We start from the raw sequence: 18,197 nt of genomic DNA on the forward strand, positions 1-18,197 counted from the left end.
TGCCAAACATGCTGCTCTTCTTTTGCTCTTCTTCAATTGCTGTTCTTCAGCTCTTCTTTCCTGATACAGTGTGTTTACCAGTTCCCCCAACCACAGGTCAAACATGGGCACAAAGTCTTTCCTCCACACTCTCAGGATCAACAATTTAGCTGTTACCATACCAAACAAAACAGCAATTTTCTCATATTTATTGGCTGACAGTAAAGCAGAATCCCCAGCAATAGTAATAAGTGGATCAGGGTCCCAGTGCTTCCCAAAAACCAATAAAAATACCAAAAACTTTTCAGCAACTTTTTACTTCATGAGCAGAGATAATGTGTCAAGTTGCAATTTGCAGACTTGACAAGCTACTTCTTGTCCCTCGAATAGTAGAGTCTTTGTAATATTTTAAAGTGTTAGAGATTGTGCCTGGCATTGACTGAACAATTGTGTTTACTCTTCAAACAATCACTTCTGATCTCATCAGTTATCTGTTGCCCCAACTCATTTTCCCATGCCTTCCCAGTCATTTCCAGTCCATATTATAAAGGATCTTATGGATGTATGACACTGCCCTGATTGACACAATCAAGTGTATTAATTGCCTCCAGGGACTTATAAGGGCACCAAAGTCAGGTATATTTTTCTCAAAATAGTTTAAAATAGTTTAAAAGTATTAAAAAAAAACTTAGTGACAAGATATTATATTCAGAATACAACTAGGCACAAATAGGACTGTCAAAATAAACCTCTGGGTTTTGTTTTTTTTTTGTTTTTTTTTTTATGCATTAGCATCTGTTTCCAAATTGTTTCCAAATACTGACGTTTTTATCTTGCTTTAGAAGTTTTAGAAGTTTTAGAAGTTGGACCAGCAAAGATACTTTTTTAGCTGTTGAGAGTAATCTGTTAAATGCAGCTATAAGGAGTATAATGGAGTATAATGGCTAATAATGTTCCTTCGCTGGTTGGTTTGTCAATCAAAATATATATCGCAGGAGTGCAGGATAATCTCAACATGAACTAGAAGGATTGTAACAAACATTTTAAAGGCATTCTGAAAATCTGTTCTCCTTTTAGATGATACCCAGAGTTCCTTTTCAAAGGACATATTTTTTGCCACTTTTATTAATGTCTCCATGTCTGTTTTCTTTGTTTTTCTCTTTTAACAGAGGGCCAGGAAAAGAAAGTGGGAGAATACAACGCGATTGCTGATGTGTTGGAACTCAACAACAACTCCATCAGATTCCAAGGTATACAAAAAGTCTAGAAACAGAAGCTGAATGGAGACATATGCATTCAGACATCCTTCCTTGAAAAAAAAATATGTTTCCTCAACACTTTTGATGCCACATATCATTTGGTCTACAGACCTCATTCCTTGACAGCCCACATACAGCTTTGTGTCTCTGTAGGTTTGCCAGAAACAGCTGAGTGAAACAAAGTATATGTAACACATATTCCACAACCAAATACAATAAAAGATATTTATGACTTTTCCCAGACTAAACCTTTGCTACTTTGCTGATGCAGAACAGCAGCTTCTACCCGTCTACCTGTATTTTTCAGTAGCTTTAAGTCCAACATCTTGTTGAATGTTTAAGTAAAAATGACTTCCCAGGTGATTTCAAAACTGATCATTACACTGAATTATTGCGATTTTATATTACTATGTTAAAGGAGACCCAATAGAAATGAAAATCTAATGAAAAATAAAGACAAAAGCTATAAATATGTAGGTTTTTTTACTTCTTTGAATTAATGAAAAAAGACAATAGTTTGTCTTCATTTAGTTTGTCGTTAGTGTGTGACCTGAAGGTTTTAATGGATTAGGACAAATCCCAATTAAAGTGCCACAACTGCATACAACATGAGGCAACTGCATACCGCCAGCTTTGTCTTATAGAAGCTGTGCTTTCATTCTCGCAGTTTTAAAATTATAATATGGTGTAAAGAGCTGAAATTGGATGATATTCCTAACCATAAAGAAGAAAGAAAATATTACATGTAACTTATAAATGATAAATGTCCCACACTTGTCAATTGAACCAAACATGTCAGGATTAAATGTTGGGGGAAAAAATACATGTTTGATATCCGGTCCATTTTTTAAAACTTACTTGATTTTAAAGCAGTCAGCTTTGTTACAAATGCCTGATCTATTTATATAGGGTTTAGTTTCCTTATTGAGTGGTGGAGAGAGACAAGATGACAGATATAATGAAGGTAATTTAATTTGAATACAATATTTTTTTTTTTCATTTGTAATGTGAAATTATGTTGTTTCAGCATGAATTCCTTTCTTTCTTTGCTTTCAGAAAAGATTGATAAATTAATTATTTATTATTCCATAGTCGGAACATATTCAGTATCTTACACCACAAAATATGGACTGTCATATCAACCTAAAAGATGTCTCTGACATGTGTTTGAAATACACATGTTTGAGGGAATTCTTCTAAATTGTAGAAAAGGTTTAGGAATTAAAGACGCACCACAGAACTTTGGCATGTTTTTTCAGTGATGTGTCCCCTGTCAACAACATTTGATATCCATCTTGCATGCTACTAGCGCTTTACAACCAGTATAAGTCAGTCTGATGTTGATCCATGTTGGATCCCTTGCTCTGTCCCTTTATTTCTGTCTTTTCCTCTCTTCCTCCAAAAATGTACTCCAAGGTTTCTTTGCTGAAATGGCTACTGTTCATGTTCAAAACATCTGGTGTTGATGTCCGCTTGCTAGCATGTGGCACTTTGTGTAAAGAAAAACTCAGCAGCAACATCACAACAGGTCCTGGAAGCAAACCTGATGAAGTTTCTCAGCTTCAGCAAGTTGCTCGGGAACAATGGTTCCAAAAACACACAACAGATGACACTGTGCCATAACACACTGCTGGAAGGCGGTTTTAAGGTTGCAAAGTTACATAGTGCATATTTAACCCCCTTAATTATGTAACTTATTCATGGCATTCTGGCACATAGAAATTACCATAAAAATATCATTTCCAATAATTTGTCATGAATTTTTTGTAGCGAATGATTACTTTCAGGCCAATAACATCACAATTATAACTAAAATAGGAAAAAATGGTCCGTGTCTAAGTGTTTCTCGTCCTCGATGAAGACAAAATTTTCAAGCTTTATCAAATCTCGATCTTTTGTTTACTAACTCACTCAAACCCAAACTTTCTACTTAGAGAACATTATTGTATCACTCCGAGACGAGACTCAGTACTGTCCTCTGTCAGCTAAATTATTTACTGGTCCATTTTTCACCTCTCCCGTGTTTGCCTGTGTCAACACACTTTGTAATTTGTTTGATCCTTCTGGCTGTTCTCCCCCCTCTCCACTCTAGCTCCATTTTCTCTCCTTTGCCCCTCATACAGAACGTCTAGGAATAAAAGCTTTTTTCCACATCCCTGACCACAGTAAGTGGAGAACTGTAAGGTGATGCCAATGCAATCGATTGGCCAACTTGCAGGAGAAAAATAGAGTAAATGATAAGAAAGTGCAGGGTTTAACCACAAAAACTTGACAGTGATGCATAAAGAAGCAGTCTCGCAACAGTGAAAACTGAGGACCGGGATCTGAAATAGATGAATATTTGCTGTGATATCAAGAGAAAGTTCAAATGAAATGGTGAAACTCAAAATGTCATGATCCACTGTCATCTCCTGTTTGCAGGTGTGGGGCCTCCCAATGATCGGACGTTTGTGAGATTACAACGTCGCCACATTAATGTGCCGCTGTACAGCATCCTATCCACGATAACCATACTGGGAATGTTGATGGCTGGGGCCTTTCTATTCTTCAACATCAAGAACCGAAACCACAGGTCAGCATCTGGCTCTGGTGAAGTACTTCTTGGAGGATAAATGGGAATCTGTGAAGGAAATGCAGAAAGAACTGTACAGTAAAGGAAGGAAGTAAATTAGGGGTTGGTGTTAAGGGGGGGAGACGTTGATGGACAGTATAAATCTTTCTGCTGATATCCTATTATTTAAAATCATATTCTACATGAGACAATCTCACTTGTATTTTTTCAAGGTTTTTCTTTTTTTCGTCTTTTTTTTTTTAACCTCCAATCTTTGATTTTCCTCCTTCAGACTAATCAAGATGTCCAGTCCCTACATGAACAATCTGATCATCTTAGGAGGAATGCTGTCTTACGCCTCTATCTTCCTCTTTGGTCTGGATGGAGGTTTTGTTTCTGACAAAGAGTTTGAAACGCTGTGCGCTGTAAGTTCCTCCTGCACTTATTTCTAAAAGCTGAAAAACTGAATGAAAACTGAGGATTTTTTATTTATATTTTTTTTTACCTTGACAAATTCGGTGCTCGCAGTGTGTTGAAACTTCATTTGCCAGTTCAAAGAGGGTCGGGTAAATCTTAAAATATATTGTATATTTTTACATTATATCACATTATTTCTGTTTCTTTCACACACTATCAGTCAGTACAACCATTTTTCACATTTTTTCACTCAATATGTGACAGTTTTGCTAAAATATGGAGAGTGTAACCAAACCCCCCATATGCACTTGGTAATCAGTAGGAAACGGATGGAGTCACTGCAGGTCTTCAGCTTGCATTTAGCAGATTTAGAAGTTTCCCCACATGTATCATTACTGTGAGACTATGTAGATACTGAATTAATTAAAGAGTTTTGATTACAGCGATAACTGGTTTCCAACACCCTGCCAGATACAGAGGCACACACGTGCACATGCATACCAAAGTCAGAACTGCCCTTTTCCTGCATGAAGCTCTGTTGCAGTTGCAAAACAAATCTCATCCCTTTAGTAGTTCAGCAGAGGAACACTGTGGATTAACTGGAGAATGGACAGTGCAGCTGTTTTTATTTTATAAGTTCCACGTGGCTTTGCTGCCTTCTGGTATGGCAAAGGTTGGTGTGTGGCATTGCTAAGGTGAAATTGTTAAACACACATTAGTTTAATACAAGTGAGTGCAGAAGGAATTTTTATGCAAATAAATGCTTTAGATGTGTAAAATATGCCTAAAAACAAAAATAAAACAGCCAATTGTCCAGTCAAGACAGAGCTATTTTAGGCTTCTTTTGGTTTTGTTCAAATTTGAGGCTTTTCAGGAGAGCACAGCCTCGTGGTCTGTAACGTCTTCGCAGAACTCTGTGAGACAAAACAGAAATCTGACAGCTTTTTATTTTTAGAATGTCTCACTGTGCCGTTTTGATCGATCTCAGCTTTGCAGATACCTGCCAGATCAGATGCTGGTCTGAGCCTTGATCCCTACTTTACAACATGACATAACTTGATATGTTGCTGTCGTTGTGGCAGGTTCGGACTTGGATCCTCATAGTTGGTTACACGACAGCTTTCGGCGCCATGTTTGCCAAGACCTGGAGGGTGCATGCCATCTTCAAAAATGTGAAGATGAAGAAGAAGGTATTTACAGATTTTATTCATTACATATATTTGCCATTTGTGTGTGTAATATATGTATACATATACATATATATATATATATATATATATATATATATATATATATGTAACACATACCCACATATAACTTTACATGTGTGTGTGTTACTAGCTTTAGTAACACACACACACACACATATATATATACATATATATATGTATATATACTAAAGCTAGTAACACATACCCAGGCATCAAGTGTTTCAGCCTTTTACTAACAACAGACCCTCCATGAAGCAGGCCTACCACAGGTTGATCAAGCCACTGTGTGTGTGTGTGTGCACGCGTGTCCTTAAGTTTTGAGGCTCAATAAGGGGTCTTTTGTCCTCATTCACAGTCAGTGTCAGCTGTGCTTAGCAGCTCTTGAGATTCCTTGATTGTGTGGTGCAGGTTCAGCAATGATGTCAATTTTAAGTTTTCATTCATTCATTCATTTTCCGAACCGCTTATTCCAATTCAGCATCGCGGGGAAGCTGGAGCCTACCCCAGCTGGCTTTGGGCGACAGGCAGGGTACACCCTGGACAGCTCGCCAGAGAGACGAACAACCACTCACGCTCACACTCATTCCTATGGGCATTGTAGAGTAACCAATTAACCTATCATGTCTTTGGATGGTGGGAGGAAGCCGGAGTACCCGGAGAGAACCCACGCATACACGGGGAGAACATGCAAACTCCACACAGAAAGGCCACTGACCAAACCCCCCCAGCCAAGGATTGAACCAGTGACCTTCTTGCTGTGAGGCTACAGTGCTAACCACTGCGCCACCGTGCAGCCCAATTTTAAGTCTGTCATTGTCAAATCTGGTCCTGAGCCTTTTATTTCTTGTCAAAACATACATTCAGCACTGCTTGATACTGCCACAGGTGTCTCCTTTGGCACATGTACAGTAGACCTGCTAGGCTGCTTCAGGAGGCTCACGTGTCTTATGAAACTGCAGCTCTGGTGTGTGGGTGATTATGCTCACACTCATGCCTTTTAACAGAACCATCTCAAAGACTTGCAGCCTCTGGCACCTGCTTTTAAAATCTCCTCCAAGAGGAGGGTAAAAAAAAAAGATCTAGGTATACAAATGGCTTTTTAAACATCTGACACAATCTGTTTCATTGGCCCAGTTATATAAAGTTTTGCTCTCTGCATGTTGTATCTGTGCTTGGCCTTTTTTTATTTATAGAATTTGCTCTCCCCCTCCATTTCTCTAACTCTCTCTCTCACACTCTTTCATTTATTGGTGGAAGTGTGGGTGGCATGCCAGAGAGGAGAGAGAGAGAGAAAGAAAAAGAAGAGGGATTGCTTAAAGAGAGGAAGAGGTTGGAAAGATGTGGGGAAGCAGCAGCAGAAGGGGTGGTGGAGAGACAGAAGGCGAAAGGCAAAGCAGGGCAGAAGAAAAGACAAGACAAACACCATGGCCTCAATGGCAGGGAAAGTAGGTTGGTCACTGTTAAATGAAAAGGAGGAGTGAGCACCAGGGGCAAATGATAGATGTAGATAATCCAGATTACAAGTAAAAGGCAAGGAGCACTCACTGAATCGGACCTTTAATATTTATTTAACTGTCTTTTTTAAACTGATTATTTCTGGGAATTTTGATTTCCTGAGCTTCATATTGCATTTGGCATTTCCTAGCCAGTTATTTTCAGCTCACCCCCCCTCTTTTCCCTTGTTAACAAAGACCAAACAAATGTTTTCACTCCTACTGTATACTTCAGCCCTTAACCCTCAAAATGTATGCCCTGCTGGCCCAACGCCTGGGTTTATGTGTAGGACACACACACACAAAAAAAAAAACCCACTTCATCCACACTGATTGAGTGCAGGTGCTCTGGCTTCAGCAGACTGATAGCTGCTGTTGGTGCCCTGAAATGTCTGCCAACTGCTGTCAGGGGAGGGACAGACACAAGTGTTAGCCATCTTTTCTTTAAACTGTGGAGCTGGAACTGCATCCCTCACTCCTTCCTCACCCTTTCCCTTTATCTTTTTTTCCCCCTCTGCACTGGGAGAGCAGAGACTGTAAATCAAGGGTGAGTTCGATAAGGGTTCCACTTGGTGGGCTGCATTTGGCACTCCTTCACTTCTTAAAAAGCTCAGTGTCAAAGACAGTGCAAGGGGAGGGGTCCATCAATGTCTTCTTTCTCCAAACACACACACACACACACACACACACATATACTCAAAGCACAGACACAGATAAACATACACGCTTAGAAAAATCACCCTGTACACACTCCATCACCCCGGCCCCTGTAGCCGCTGCTTGTCATTCTGGGTAATTTACTGAGTTTTCTACACTGACATATTACTAGAAGTGTGAATACACGTGCTCCCACATTCAGACAGGACACAGCTAAACAAGTATGAAAGGAGATCGGATCATTTAGCGCACTATGGTTGTGTTTATTTACACACATTTTCCGCTGGTGCAGATAAACAGCTAGATGCACATATCAGAAATATTGTGGCAAAAGTGTCATTATATATGTGGGAAATGGATCCATGAAAAGATGGTGACTCACTTGACAGCTTTAATCTGCAGTTCCAGCTGGAGGATTGGTGTCAGATTCTGTTTATCTCTATAAAGCAATCAATAATAGTCCTTTGAAATCTGATTTTATTTAAATTTGGTTGAAAAGAAAAGAAAAGAAATGAAAAAAAAAAATCTAATCCACATAAGGACACCCAGCTCAGGATTATGTGTCATATATATGCATGCAAAAGAGTTTTTAAAAAAGAAAAAGAAAGGGAAAAAATAAATAAATAAATATATATATATATATATATATATATATATATATATATATATATATATATATATATATATATATATATATATATATATATATATATATATATATATATATATATATATATATATGTATATATACATATACATATGCTTAAACTATAAAACATTTAAACAGTTTGGTTTTCTCAGGATGATCCTGCATTGCATGATTTTAATCACTGCAGCATAAAGACGACACTGATTGCGAGAACAACTTGCTGTGAGCAAAATCACAAGTTTTTATCAGTGTTTCTTCAGCATTATTGGCTGTAAACTTTGCACAGCCATCCCATCTGGTGGTTTTATGACTCTTAAATCAGCTTCATAAAATGAAGACAGTTTGGACAGACAAATATCATCACCCACGTACGCCTGATGATGTTGTCTGCATGATCAGGAACCGACCCACTCCTCCTGATCCTTTGATACAATGTATTTAGATTCATATGATGTTCTCACATCAGGGGTCTGACGGCTGGCTCTCGGCCTTGTTTACTGACACTACAAAATACACATATTTTTGTTTATCTGTTTGTTTTATCAGTACATTTCCTTGTATGTTTTTTTGTTTTGTAAATAACTGAACGTGGATTTTGTTTGTTTTTTAATCTTAAAAGACACCATCTGGACAAAATCACTTAACTCGAGGTTTGCTGAATAGTTCATATAAAACCCACACCACAAACCTGTCAATTTATATTTGTTTCATGCAGAGAATAGAGGCAAACTTTTCAGTATTTGTCCTTCTGTCCTCATCAAAGGTCACATGTGCAATCTTTGTTTTTATTTTCTTATATTATTTAGTAAATTTTGGGATAATGGGGAAAAAAATAACAAATGTTGACCGAGATCTTTCTTTTACTTAGGCTGCTCCAAACACTTTGCATTATAAGTCATAACACAGTTATGACACACACATAACACAGGTGGATGAACATAACATAACACATAACACATTTCATTTTATACATGCAGCTCTTCTGTCACTCACAGGCTCATAATTTGGTTTTTGTTTTTGTCTTGTTTTTTCTTTTGTTTGTTTGTTTGGTTTTTTTCCAAGTGAGACTTTGACATCAAGATTGGAGGCGCTAGGTCAAACCACTAAGCTTCTGATTAAGATGACCTACGTGAGCCGCAGCAGCCCCTGATATCTGTCTGGACGTTTTTTGTTTGGGATGAAATGTTCTTTGTCTTGCTTTACCCACATTTACTCACTCATCATCAAAAGTCAACAGATCAAAAAAACGTCTCCCCTCATGTGCTTCATCCTGAACTCAGCTGGGGGCTGGACACCTGTGCGAGTTGCATCTGAGCTACGTGATACTCTCCAAACAGTGCCTGGCCTCTGTTCCCTGACCTTTGCTTTGATCTGTGCTTCCAGGTAGTCAAACACTATTATAAATTAAGATCACAAACAGGTCATGACTTTTATCCCTCCAAAGTTCAGGTTACAAACAGAGGGGCTCTGACAGCGCAGCCTCTTGTTTGGTGAAGCTCATGCAACCCAAAAGCAGAAAGTGTTTTGCAGACATTCTTGCACTGATGGAAATGGTGTTCCCTGCCTGGTGGTTTTAACCCTTTAAGACTGATAGTCTTAAGGTCTGTTGGGTGCACCAGTGCTCCTGACAGGATTGTGTTCCTGTCAGTCTTAAAATATGTTCAATACACTGTTTAGGCTGCTTTCTTTTCCTACTATAAGGAAAACGTCTTTTAAATGGAATATTATTTAGGTTCTTGGTCATCGGTAACAATCACTTTGTTGTTAGAATTACACTGGTCAATGCAAAATGTTGTTTGAAATGACTCTTCAGCACAAACATTAGCAGATGTTGAGCTATTTGGCTAATAGAAGCGTTTCATCTTCCCCTCTCTCTCTCCAGATCATAAAGGACCAGAAGCTGTTGATTATCGTTGGCGGGATGCTGCTAATCGACTTGTGCATTCTCATCTGCTGGCAGATTGTAGATCCGCTCAGAAGAACTGTGGAAGAATACAGCCTGGAGGTCAGTGTACATTTAATCTTTTTCTCATCTTGTCCAAACTTCAGCTCAGTTGTGGTAAATTTCTTGTTTGCTTCTTTTGTTTTGTAACCTGGGTTTTTTGTTTTTTGTTTTTATTTGTTTGTTTTTCTGACATGTATGTCTGCTGCTTCTATATCACAAGGATTTTTTTTGTACTAGTTATTTTTGGGTCAGGATGTGAACCATTCCTACCTCCTGTGCTCATCCCATTTGCCAGATTGGATAGGAGACTTTGGCAAGGCCTACTGGAAAAGAGACGCTTGGCATCATGTTGTCTTGGCTGGAGAGGTTGCACAGTGCTGAGTAGATTTTAACACTGCTATACTGTGACTGGTAAAGAGTAGACTGAGATTTTCTGACATTGATACAGGATTAGGACTAGCCGCGTGCCCCCGAGGCTCAAATGAGCATACTGTAAGGCAGGCATTAGAGGTTTGGAGTGTGTGTGTATGTATGTTTTCAGTTCAATAGACGACATATCAGCCCAGAGCTGTGTCTGATATTAAGATAATTACTTCAGTGAAAATGACTTCTGTCCCATATTTCTGTATGGTATGATATTATGCAGAAGAAGTGTCTTTTGCATTTATTAAGTTACACAAAATTTTACTTTGCATAATGAAAAATAGATGTTTTTTTTTTTTAAGGTTTTTTCTTTATTCAGCCCTGTTAATGGCACATCAGCCCAGACTTTTCCTTTTAATCTTGTGCATGTTAATGTTTGCTATGAAGGCCTTGCATATTCCAGAAATAATCCATGGGTTTAAAATGGGTTAAAATGGGTTTGAATAATGTTTCTGAAAATAATATTTGCTCCAAGTTTATTCTGTCAATACTGGTGCAGTGATAACATATGGATGGATGGATGGATGGATGGATGGATGGATGGATGGATGGATGGATGGATGGATGGATGGATTTATATATGGATGGATGGATTTATATATGGATGGATGGATGGATGGATGGATGGATGGATTTATATATGGATGGATGGATGGATGGATTTATATATGGATGGATGGAAGAATTTATGGATGGATGGAGGGATAGATGGATTTATATATGGATGGATGGAGGGATGGATGGATTTATATATGGATGGATGGATGGATGGATGGATGGATGGATGGATGGATTTTGTCCTTTATCCCCAGACCTCAGCGTTTAAAACAGAGACTATGTTTATCTGCCTGCTAACAACTGACAAGCAGGAAACATTATTCCACTTCAGATTAAATTAACCATATTTAGAGCCCACCAACCATTTATACTACTGAGATGAGATTTTCCACAGTGAGTCATCTTTCAAGTGTCTCAGGCATTAGAATGTAGTTCACAAGATGGTTAACTGTCTCCTCATAGCCCAGGACCTCAGGAAGTGATGGCAATGCTAGATTCTCATTGACTTATACTAAACAGAGGTAATCATAGGGTCAGCGAGAGAGGCAGGATTCTCATCAAGACTTCTTTTGATCATTCTAGATGGATTTTCTTGTTGTTTGCTTGCTTGTTGTGAGGATGCTTCAGGGAATAGTCTGAAGCCTCTTACCTTGTTTTGACATTTTTTTCTAGTATCAGGTTAATGAAAATCTTGTGAAATGATATATAGTCCTCATCTATTGAGGGAGATTTTTTTCCTTTCTTGGTCTCTGATGAAAACCTTCCTGTGGGAGCACTCTAAAAAAAAAAAGATATATATTACCAGACGTGTTTACAATCTGTACAATACTTTTGGTGGACTTTGACGGTGTGCCACACTCCTACATCTATAGACAAAGCCATATTTCCTTTGTGCTTATCAGCACTTATATTTTTAAACCTGCCTGAAGGGTGAAGCAAAGCCTTACTTAACATATTCATTTGTGAATGTTGTCAGTGCGCACAGTCGGGTCCTCATGGAGTATTCTATGACTCCCCCCGGCCAAGGGAGTGTTGTGAATCCATAAACTACTGAGTGTAGGAGTCTGTATTTCTCCTGGGATTGTGGATCTGCATGCTTGAGCAGAAGCATAGGCTCCACATACCTGCCCATTCTGCCAGATTTCCAGCAGAAGCAGTTATGGACTCTTGGGGCTGAGCTAGGGGGAGACAACTGAGCTCCTCTGTGTCCAAAGCCAACAGGCCTGTCAGGGGGGACCATAAACCAGAAGGTAACCCAAATACATGAAGAGAACTTAAGGAGAAGAAAGGGACCATGAAAATAAGATGATATAGTATTGATTTAAAACAATGTGGTTTTAGATACTGAGCTGAATTTCATAGAGATACAAATGAATACTGTCCAAAAGAGAGAAGTTTAACCATCGTCAGACCTGCATAAGTGCTGAACTAAAATAGCTTAAACACTGCTGTGTTGGCACAATGGGTGTGGAATCGGAAAAAGAGAGAATGCAAGTTTGCCTGACAAGACAAGGCATTAATCATGCTCATGTAATCCATGCAGCAGCAGCTGGTGGTTGAACAGAGTATGAAGCATAAAATTGTGAGCCAGAGAAAGCAAGGGGTCCAAAGGGGAAAACATTCTGAAAAATAAGCATTTAAATTGTGACTGCTGTTGAATTTTGGGGAAACAAATTGCAGTGCTGAAATGTAATTACTCAAGTGATGCATTAAAGTACAAAGTTAAGAAACCAAGTAGCTTTCTTGTAATTCTTCATATTTAGGGATATTGTCATTCACAGCTTTAAATTATGGGTTAGGGATCCAACAAACAAACTACATGCAGAGTTCATATTCCAGAGTTTAGCTTAAGAATAACTTCTGAACTACATGTTTTGTTTTTTTTTAACTAAGCCCTATTCAGCTATGTTGATTTTAATTAAACTGATAAGGAACTATTTATGTTGAGTCCTTGTTAATGTAAAAATTGTGACTTTTCATGCTCCCAAGATTTCCTTTTTTTAATAACACTTTTATTTATTTAGAGGTTTGGACAAAGTAAAGATTGTATTGATCTCAAAGTCTATTTTCTGTAATTCCACAATCAGTTGTTTAAGAAAATGATTGGCAGACTGGGTGAAACTTCTGTTTATTAAAACAGTAAGGTATTGCTCATATTGAGGGGAACATTATTCTAAAGTACCTTAAGTACAGTTTTTCAATCACACTTAGAATATCCTTTATCTATAAGGTACCAAAGTCACAAAACTGTGACAAGCATTATGCCAGAGAACTTAATCCTGCTACCACTTTCCACCTTAAGATGTCACACATGTGAATCGTCCAACAGCAATCACCTGCCTCTGCTGTTAACAGTCTGCCACCCTCATGGGCAGTCAGCATGCTTGTCAGTGGTTGACAGCGAGCTGCTGTCAACATCTCTCTGCACCAAAGCTGAAAAAACAAAGGAAATTTATGGAATCTAATATGGCTGCCAGCCTGTGATGCCATAATATGATATTAGATGAGTAATTATACAGTCATGATAAATTCAGGTTCAAATCAGATTTTGTTCTTATTTACAGCACACCTTAAAAACTTTAAAAACTCTTGTACCTAAAGGGTTAATCTTACTTTGGTCACGTTCTTGTGATGGGATTTTTTTTTTCACTTTTACCTAAGTAAAACCTCTGTATGCTTCTCCCTCCACTAACAAGGGGTAACGGGATGTTTTAACTGTCCAGAGAGACAAGCTCTGACTAACACTGATTACAGTGGAGCCCCTAACCCTAGTTACTTGTATACTACTGCATATGGGTCAACATTTCCCTGCGACTTTGTGTTTGTCCCTGTCCTGTTCTTTTTTTTATGTCTCCTCCTTTCTGTCTCTTCCACCCTCACATTTTTGCACAACAGAGAATTGAGATTAGACCATGCTGCCCTCTAAGGTTTTGCACAATGATAATGCAATTAGGCGATGGTGGGCTAGTCCAGTACCTTTGTTTTTCAAACCATCTCGCATATGGATTTCTTTATAGACTTAAAACCAGCATTGGTCCTGACACAGTGTGTGTGGTTATGTGATTCTACAGGACATTTCTGTACATTTTAAGTGGGCAAGTACTTGTTGTCAACACTTAAATAGATAAAATTATCCTGCTTGTGACACACTCCCAGGATTTACTCAGTGGAAAAATGGACAGTGTCCTTCAAGGGTAATCCCTCTGCTCTGAAACCAGTAGGCTAAGCTTAATGGTTACCATCAGCAAAACTAGGCCATTCCTCTTTGCCTCCTTTATTAGTGTGAACAAGACGAGGAAACTGAAGAGGCCGACAATAGATCTTTGTGGAATGCTTAATAAAATATGACTGATTTAATACCCTCACAAATAAAAGTAAAAGAGGGTCACAGATCATGTGGACAGTGAAGTGTTTGATGGCAGAGTGACCCGAAAGTCTTATTTTATGGCTGCACTTCAAACCTGTAGCTTTATTTACAGTATATGATCCGTTCACTTCCCTTCACCAGACATGAGTGACCTTGACATTGCTCTTAACCTTTTAAAGAAGCCTAGCCTCCGATGTGTCTTTGCTGTGTATTGTGCATGAAACATGTTGGTGTTGTATACAGTGAACTGGCTAAGATGGTAATTGCTGTGCTTCTTCTGGATCACTACAGCAGAAAGCTCCCTAAAAACAGGAATTATTCAGGCACATCCCAGGAATGCTAATGGAAAAAATCGGGCTGCAGCGAGCAATTAAATCCACTTTGTGGCTCTTTAATAATTGAGCATTTGTTAATGGGCTGCTGGCAGCCAGCAGATTAAGCCTTGCAATCCAGACACATGTAGTGTTGTCAATGTATACATGTGTTGAAGCATATGAGTTAACTTTTCTTTTTTTCCTCTGGGTGTTTTGATGACCATTACCTTGTCTATTACTTATCCTGTATAAAGATGTATGTGGAAGGTGGCTTTTCATGTTCCTACATGTGCCTGCATGTATGCGCACACATTGATGTCCTTGCTTGTGGTCTTTGGCATTGACTCTTGCATAACGAAGGACAAACTGTCAAGACAGGATGATTAGCATTCTGCCGCAGACTTCCACTACTGTAGTCTCTCCTCATGTCTTCCTCCCCTCCCTCCCTCCCTGTAGTTTTTTTTTTTTTTTTTTTCCCCCAGCTTGGAAGCTGTTGCAAGCATTGGCGGGCAAACGAGCTGCAACAGAATATTGCAGTGTGGCATCACCATGGCAACGGCCATGGTTCCTGACATCCGTAGTGCAGTGAGCAGCGCTGTTGATTCATGAGACAAAAATAACAGGTTGAGACACTTACTTCAGCATGGTGATGCATGCTGAGAAGATTTTTTAGCATCCACGCAGAATTTCATGCACCGAGCTGATAAATCATCAGTGACTTTTTGGAGCAGAAAGGGTCTTTACACACATACGTGCTGAAGGTATGCATACTTATTTTCATTCAAACTCAGCTTCACTGCCTCTACTGCCCCCACCTGAATGCAGTTAGACTAAGAGAAATAGAAAAAGGGAGGGGGAGCTTTTTATTCCAGTCCTTAGACAATGCACTTACCTGTTACTAAAACCATATGACTGGAGGGGGCATGCGAAAGTATGACTCACTGCTTGCATTTAATGTGGGAATGTTCGTTGTTCTGATGATGAGGTGACAGTAAATAGCTTCCTCATAATCAGTAGCGGAGACTAAAGCAGGTACCTTGCAGATCGGGCAAAAAGGAGAGTGCAGAGATACAGCACTAATCTAACTAGAGGGGTCTTATTTGGCCTTACCATGTTTTTGTTTTTTGTTTTTTTTTTCTCTTCCAATTCATACCATTGAACACAACTAGAACACTGTCTGCAGCAGTTTCTCGCAGTGAGAACTGGAAGCATTTGCTCTTAAAATATTTATATACGTACAAAAGTGTAGCAGACAGCTTATTGGTAACAGATGAAACGGGCAGTTTTCTGCACCTGTTGTAATTTCTGTTTATGATTATATCTGACCAGTTTGACAGCCAACACCTGTTATCAACATGGCTCCATATTTAAGTGTCACTATTTACAGTCTTCCTGGCATTTCATGTACACTCTTTATAGTACTATTTATAGTGCGACAGGTCACCCCTTTTTGAATATTTTTACTCTGAACTCATCTATCTCCATTAGTCAGCTCCATTCCACTGCATAGATGTGCAAGTACGACTGCTAATGTGGCATGTCACGTGATTTTAAGATTTGTAATTACATTAATAATTCTCTGAAGTTGGTAAATGGCTACAATTACTTGGTCGTTTCCTGTTTCATAATGCACTTCCTCGTATTACAGTTATTTACGTTGTCATAGACGTGCTGAGGCCTTCTCTTCTTTTCCCACAGGTATAAAGTTCTCTCACATTTGATTGCTTCTATTTTATTTAATGCCACTTTTATTGCTTTGTGTTTGCTTATATTTGGAACCTCCTGTGGCTTCTGCACCCCAGCTTTGCCATCTATCCATTTCACTTCGTCGCTCAGTAAGAATTTTTCAATCAGAATCATGGTATTTGCAGATCTATTATATGCTCTTCATTCTCTGTCTCTCTCTTGCTTTTCTTCATTTGACCCGCTCCTATCTCTGGGGTATGTGCTGAAAAGGCAGAAAGGCAAGCCTGTGACTAAAAGGCCAGGGGAGACTGGCCAAACGGCCTGAAGCAGACTTCTTCCTCTTTTCATGCTTTATTCTCCCTTTCTCCTCCACACTACCCTGTTTCATCCTTGGGGTTTTTTTTCTTGCATTATTCACCACTTCCTACTCAGTTTTTGGATATCACCTCTTCAAAAGGAGGGGCCAGCAACAGAGAAATTTGTGTGGCCACACAGGGAATGAAACATGCCTGCAAAGTTTCTAGAAGCAGTACATTGCTGATAAAGCTCCTTCTCTGGAATAAATGCAGGTCAAGGTCATGTAAATGCATTTGTGTGTAAACCTTTGAAGTTTGATTAAAGTACCATGCACGTGTTTTTAAAGCTCCACTTCCTCCTGCTTGCTCACACAGTCAACTGTTGACTGAGTAAATGCCATCTGAAGGACACCGAGCTCTTGTTTCACTATCAGCATGCTCTAGAAAAGTGAGTGGAAATAGGAGTCTATATTACAATTACTTGGTTTGACATATAATCTCAAATGTCATTCTGTTATAAATAAAAGTTATCATTTCTCTGGAACTATGCATCGAAATTAAAATCAGCCTAGTCTCGCACATTTGGTCTCATATGATGCAAAGACATATTCAGGAGTGATAATATTCGCAGTGAAAGAGACAGTGATTGGATATGACAAAAACTAAGGCTTATGAAGTTTTTATTCAGTAGAATAAGGAACAATGTCATCTCCTGCATTATCCATGCAGCACCATCAGTGCCATGATGAGGCTAAGATGGGCTTTAAAGCTTTCTTTGTTAGCATTAAATAAAGCGCTTGCTGAGATCAATGCCTTCTCAAAGTAAACTGGGTCATTAATGGATACCCACCACCCACCTCGGCCTCATCTCATCGACCACCTCTGAAGGGAAGGAGGATTGTAGAGGGAGAGCTAAAGTGATAGGTACATATACCTCACACATTCTTGCAGATTGTTATGGCTGTGTGAATGTCTGAGAGCTTGCCTGTACCCTAAGGCATTGACTTCTTAACCTATTTTTACTGAACACCCCCTTCATGCAACTACCAAAAGGCTGTGGGCCCCCCCACCTGTTGAAACCATACTTGGTTTTATGCTTTCATTACCTGCTTCTCAACATAGATGATTTTGGTTGACTCATTTCCTTTGATAAAAACAAAACTTAAAGTGGAACTATTATGTGCATTTCAGGCTAATTTATTTTTATTTCTGAGACCAGAAGGGCCGGGATTGATCAAGTTATGGTCACAAATCAGTTTATTTACTTCAGACCGACCCTCTCCATAGGCTGTCAGATCAGCCTGTGGGCAAAGTGGATTGAGACTCTTCCGCATTAAGCCCCGCCTCCCACCACTGCACTACAGCGTGCACAGCTGCTTTCGCCGTCATTGT

General features: G+C 39.1%; 1 protein-coding gene across 1 annotated transcript in view; it reads left to right on the forward strand.

The window, feature by feature from the left end:
• Nucleotides 1-18,197, forward strand: part of gabbr2 (gamma-aminobutyric acid (GABA) B receptor, 2) — a gene marked incomplete at both ends in the record, with an annotated part of 193,450 nt that overhangs the window by 123,985 nt on the left and 51,268 nt on the right. The window contains 5 exons of the mRNA XM_079259213.1: nt 1,149-1,229; nt 3,660-3,810; nt 4,082-4,214; nt 5,289-5,396; nt 10,099-10,225. Coding sequence (XP_079115339.1) covers nt 1,149-1,229; nt 3,660-3,810; nt 4,082-4,214; nt 5,289-5,396; nt 10,099-10,225 — 600 coding nt within the window. The remainder of the gene's footprint in view (nt 1-1,148; nt 1,230-3,659; nt 3,811-4,081; nt 4,215-5,288; nt 5,397-10,098; nt 10,226-18,197) is intronic.

Source organism: Telmatherina bonti (genome assembly GCF_933228915.1).
Source record: "Telmatherina bonti genome assembly, chromosome: 19".
In the NCBI taxonomy this organism is placed as follows: domain Eukaryota; kingdom Metazoa; phylum Chordata; class Actinopteri; order Atheriniformes; family Telmatherinidae; genus Telmatherina; species Telmatherina bonti.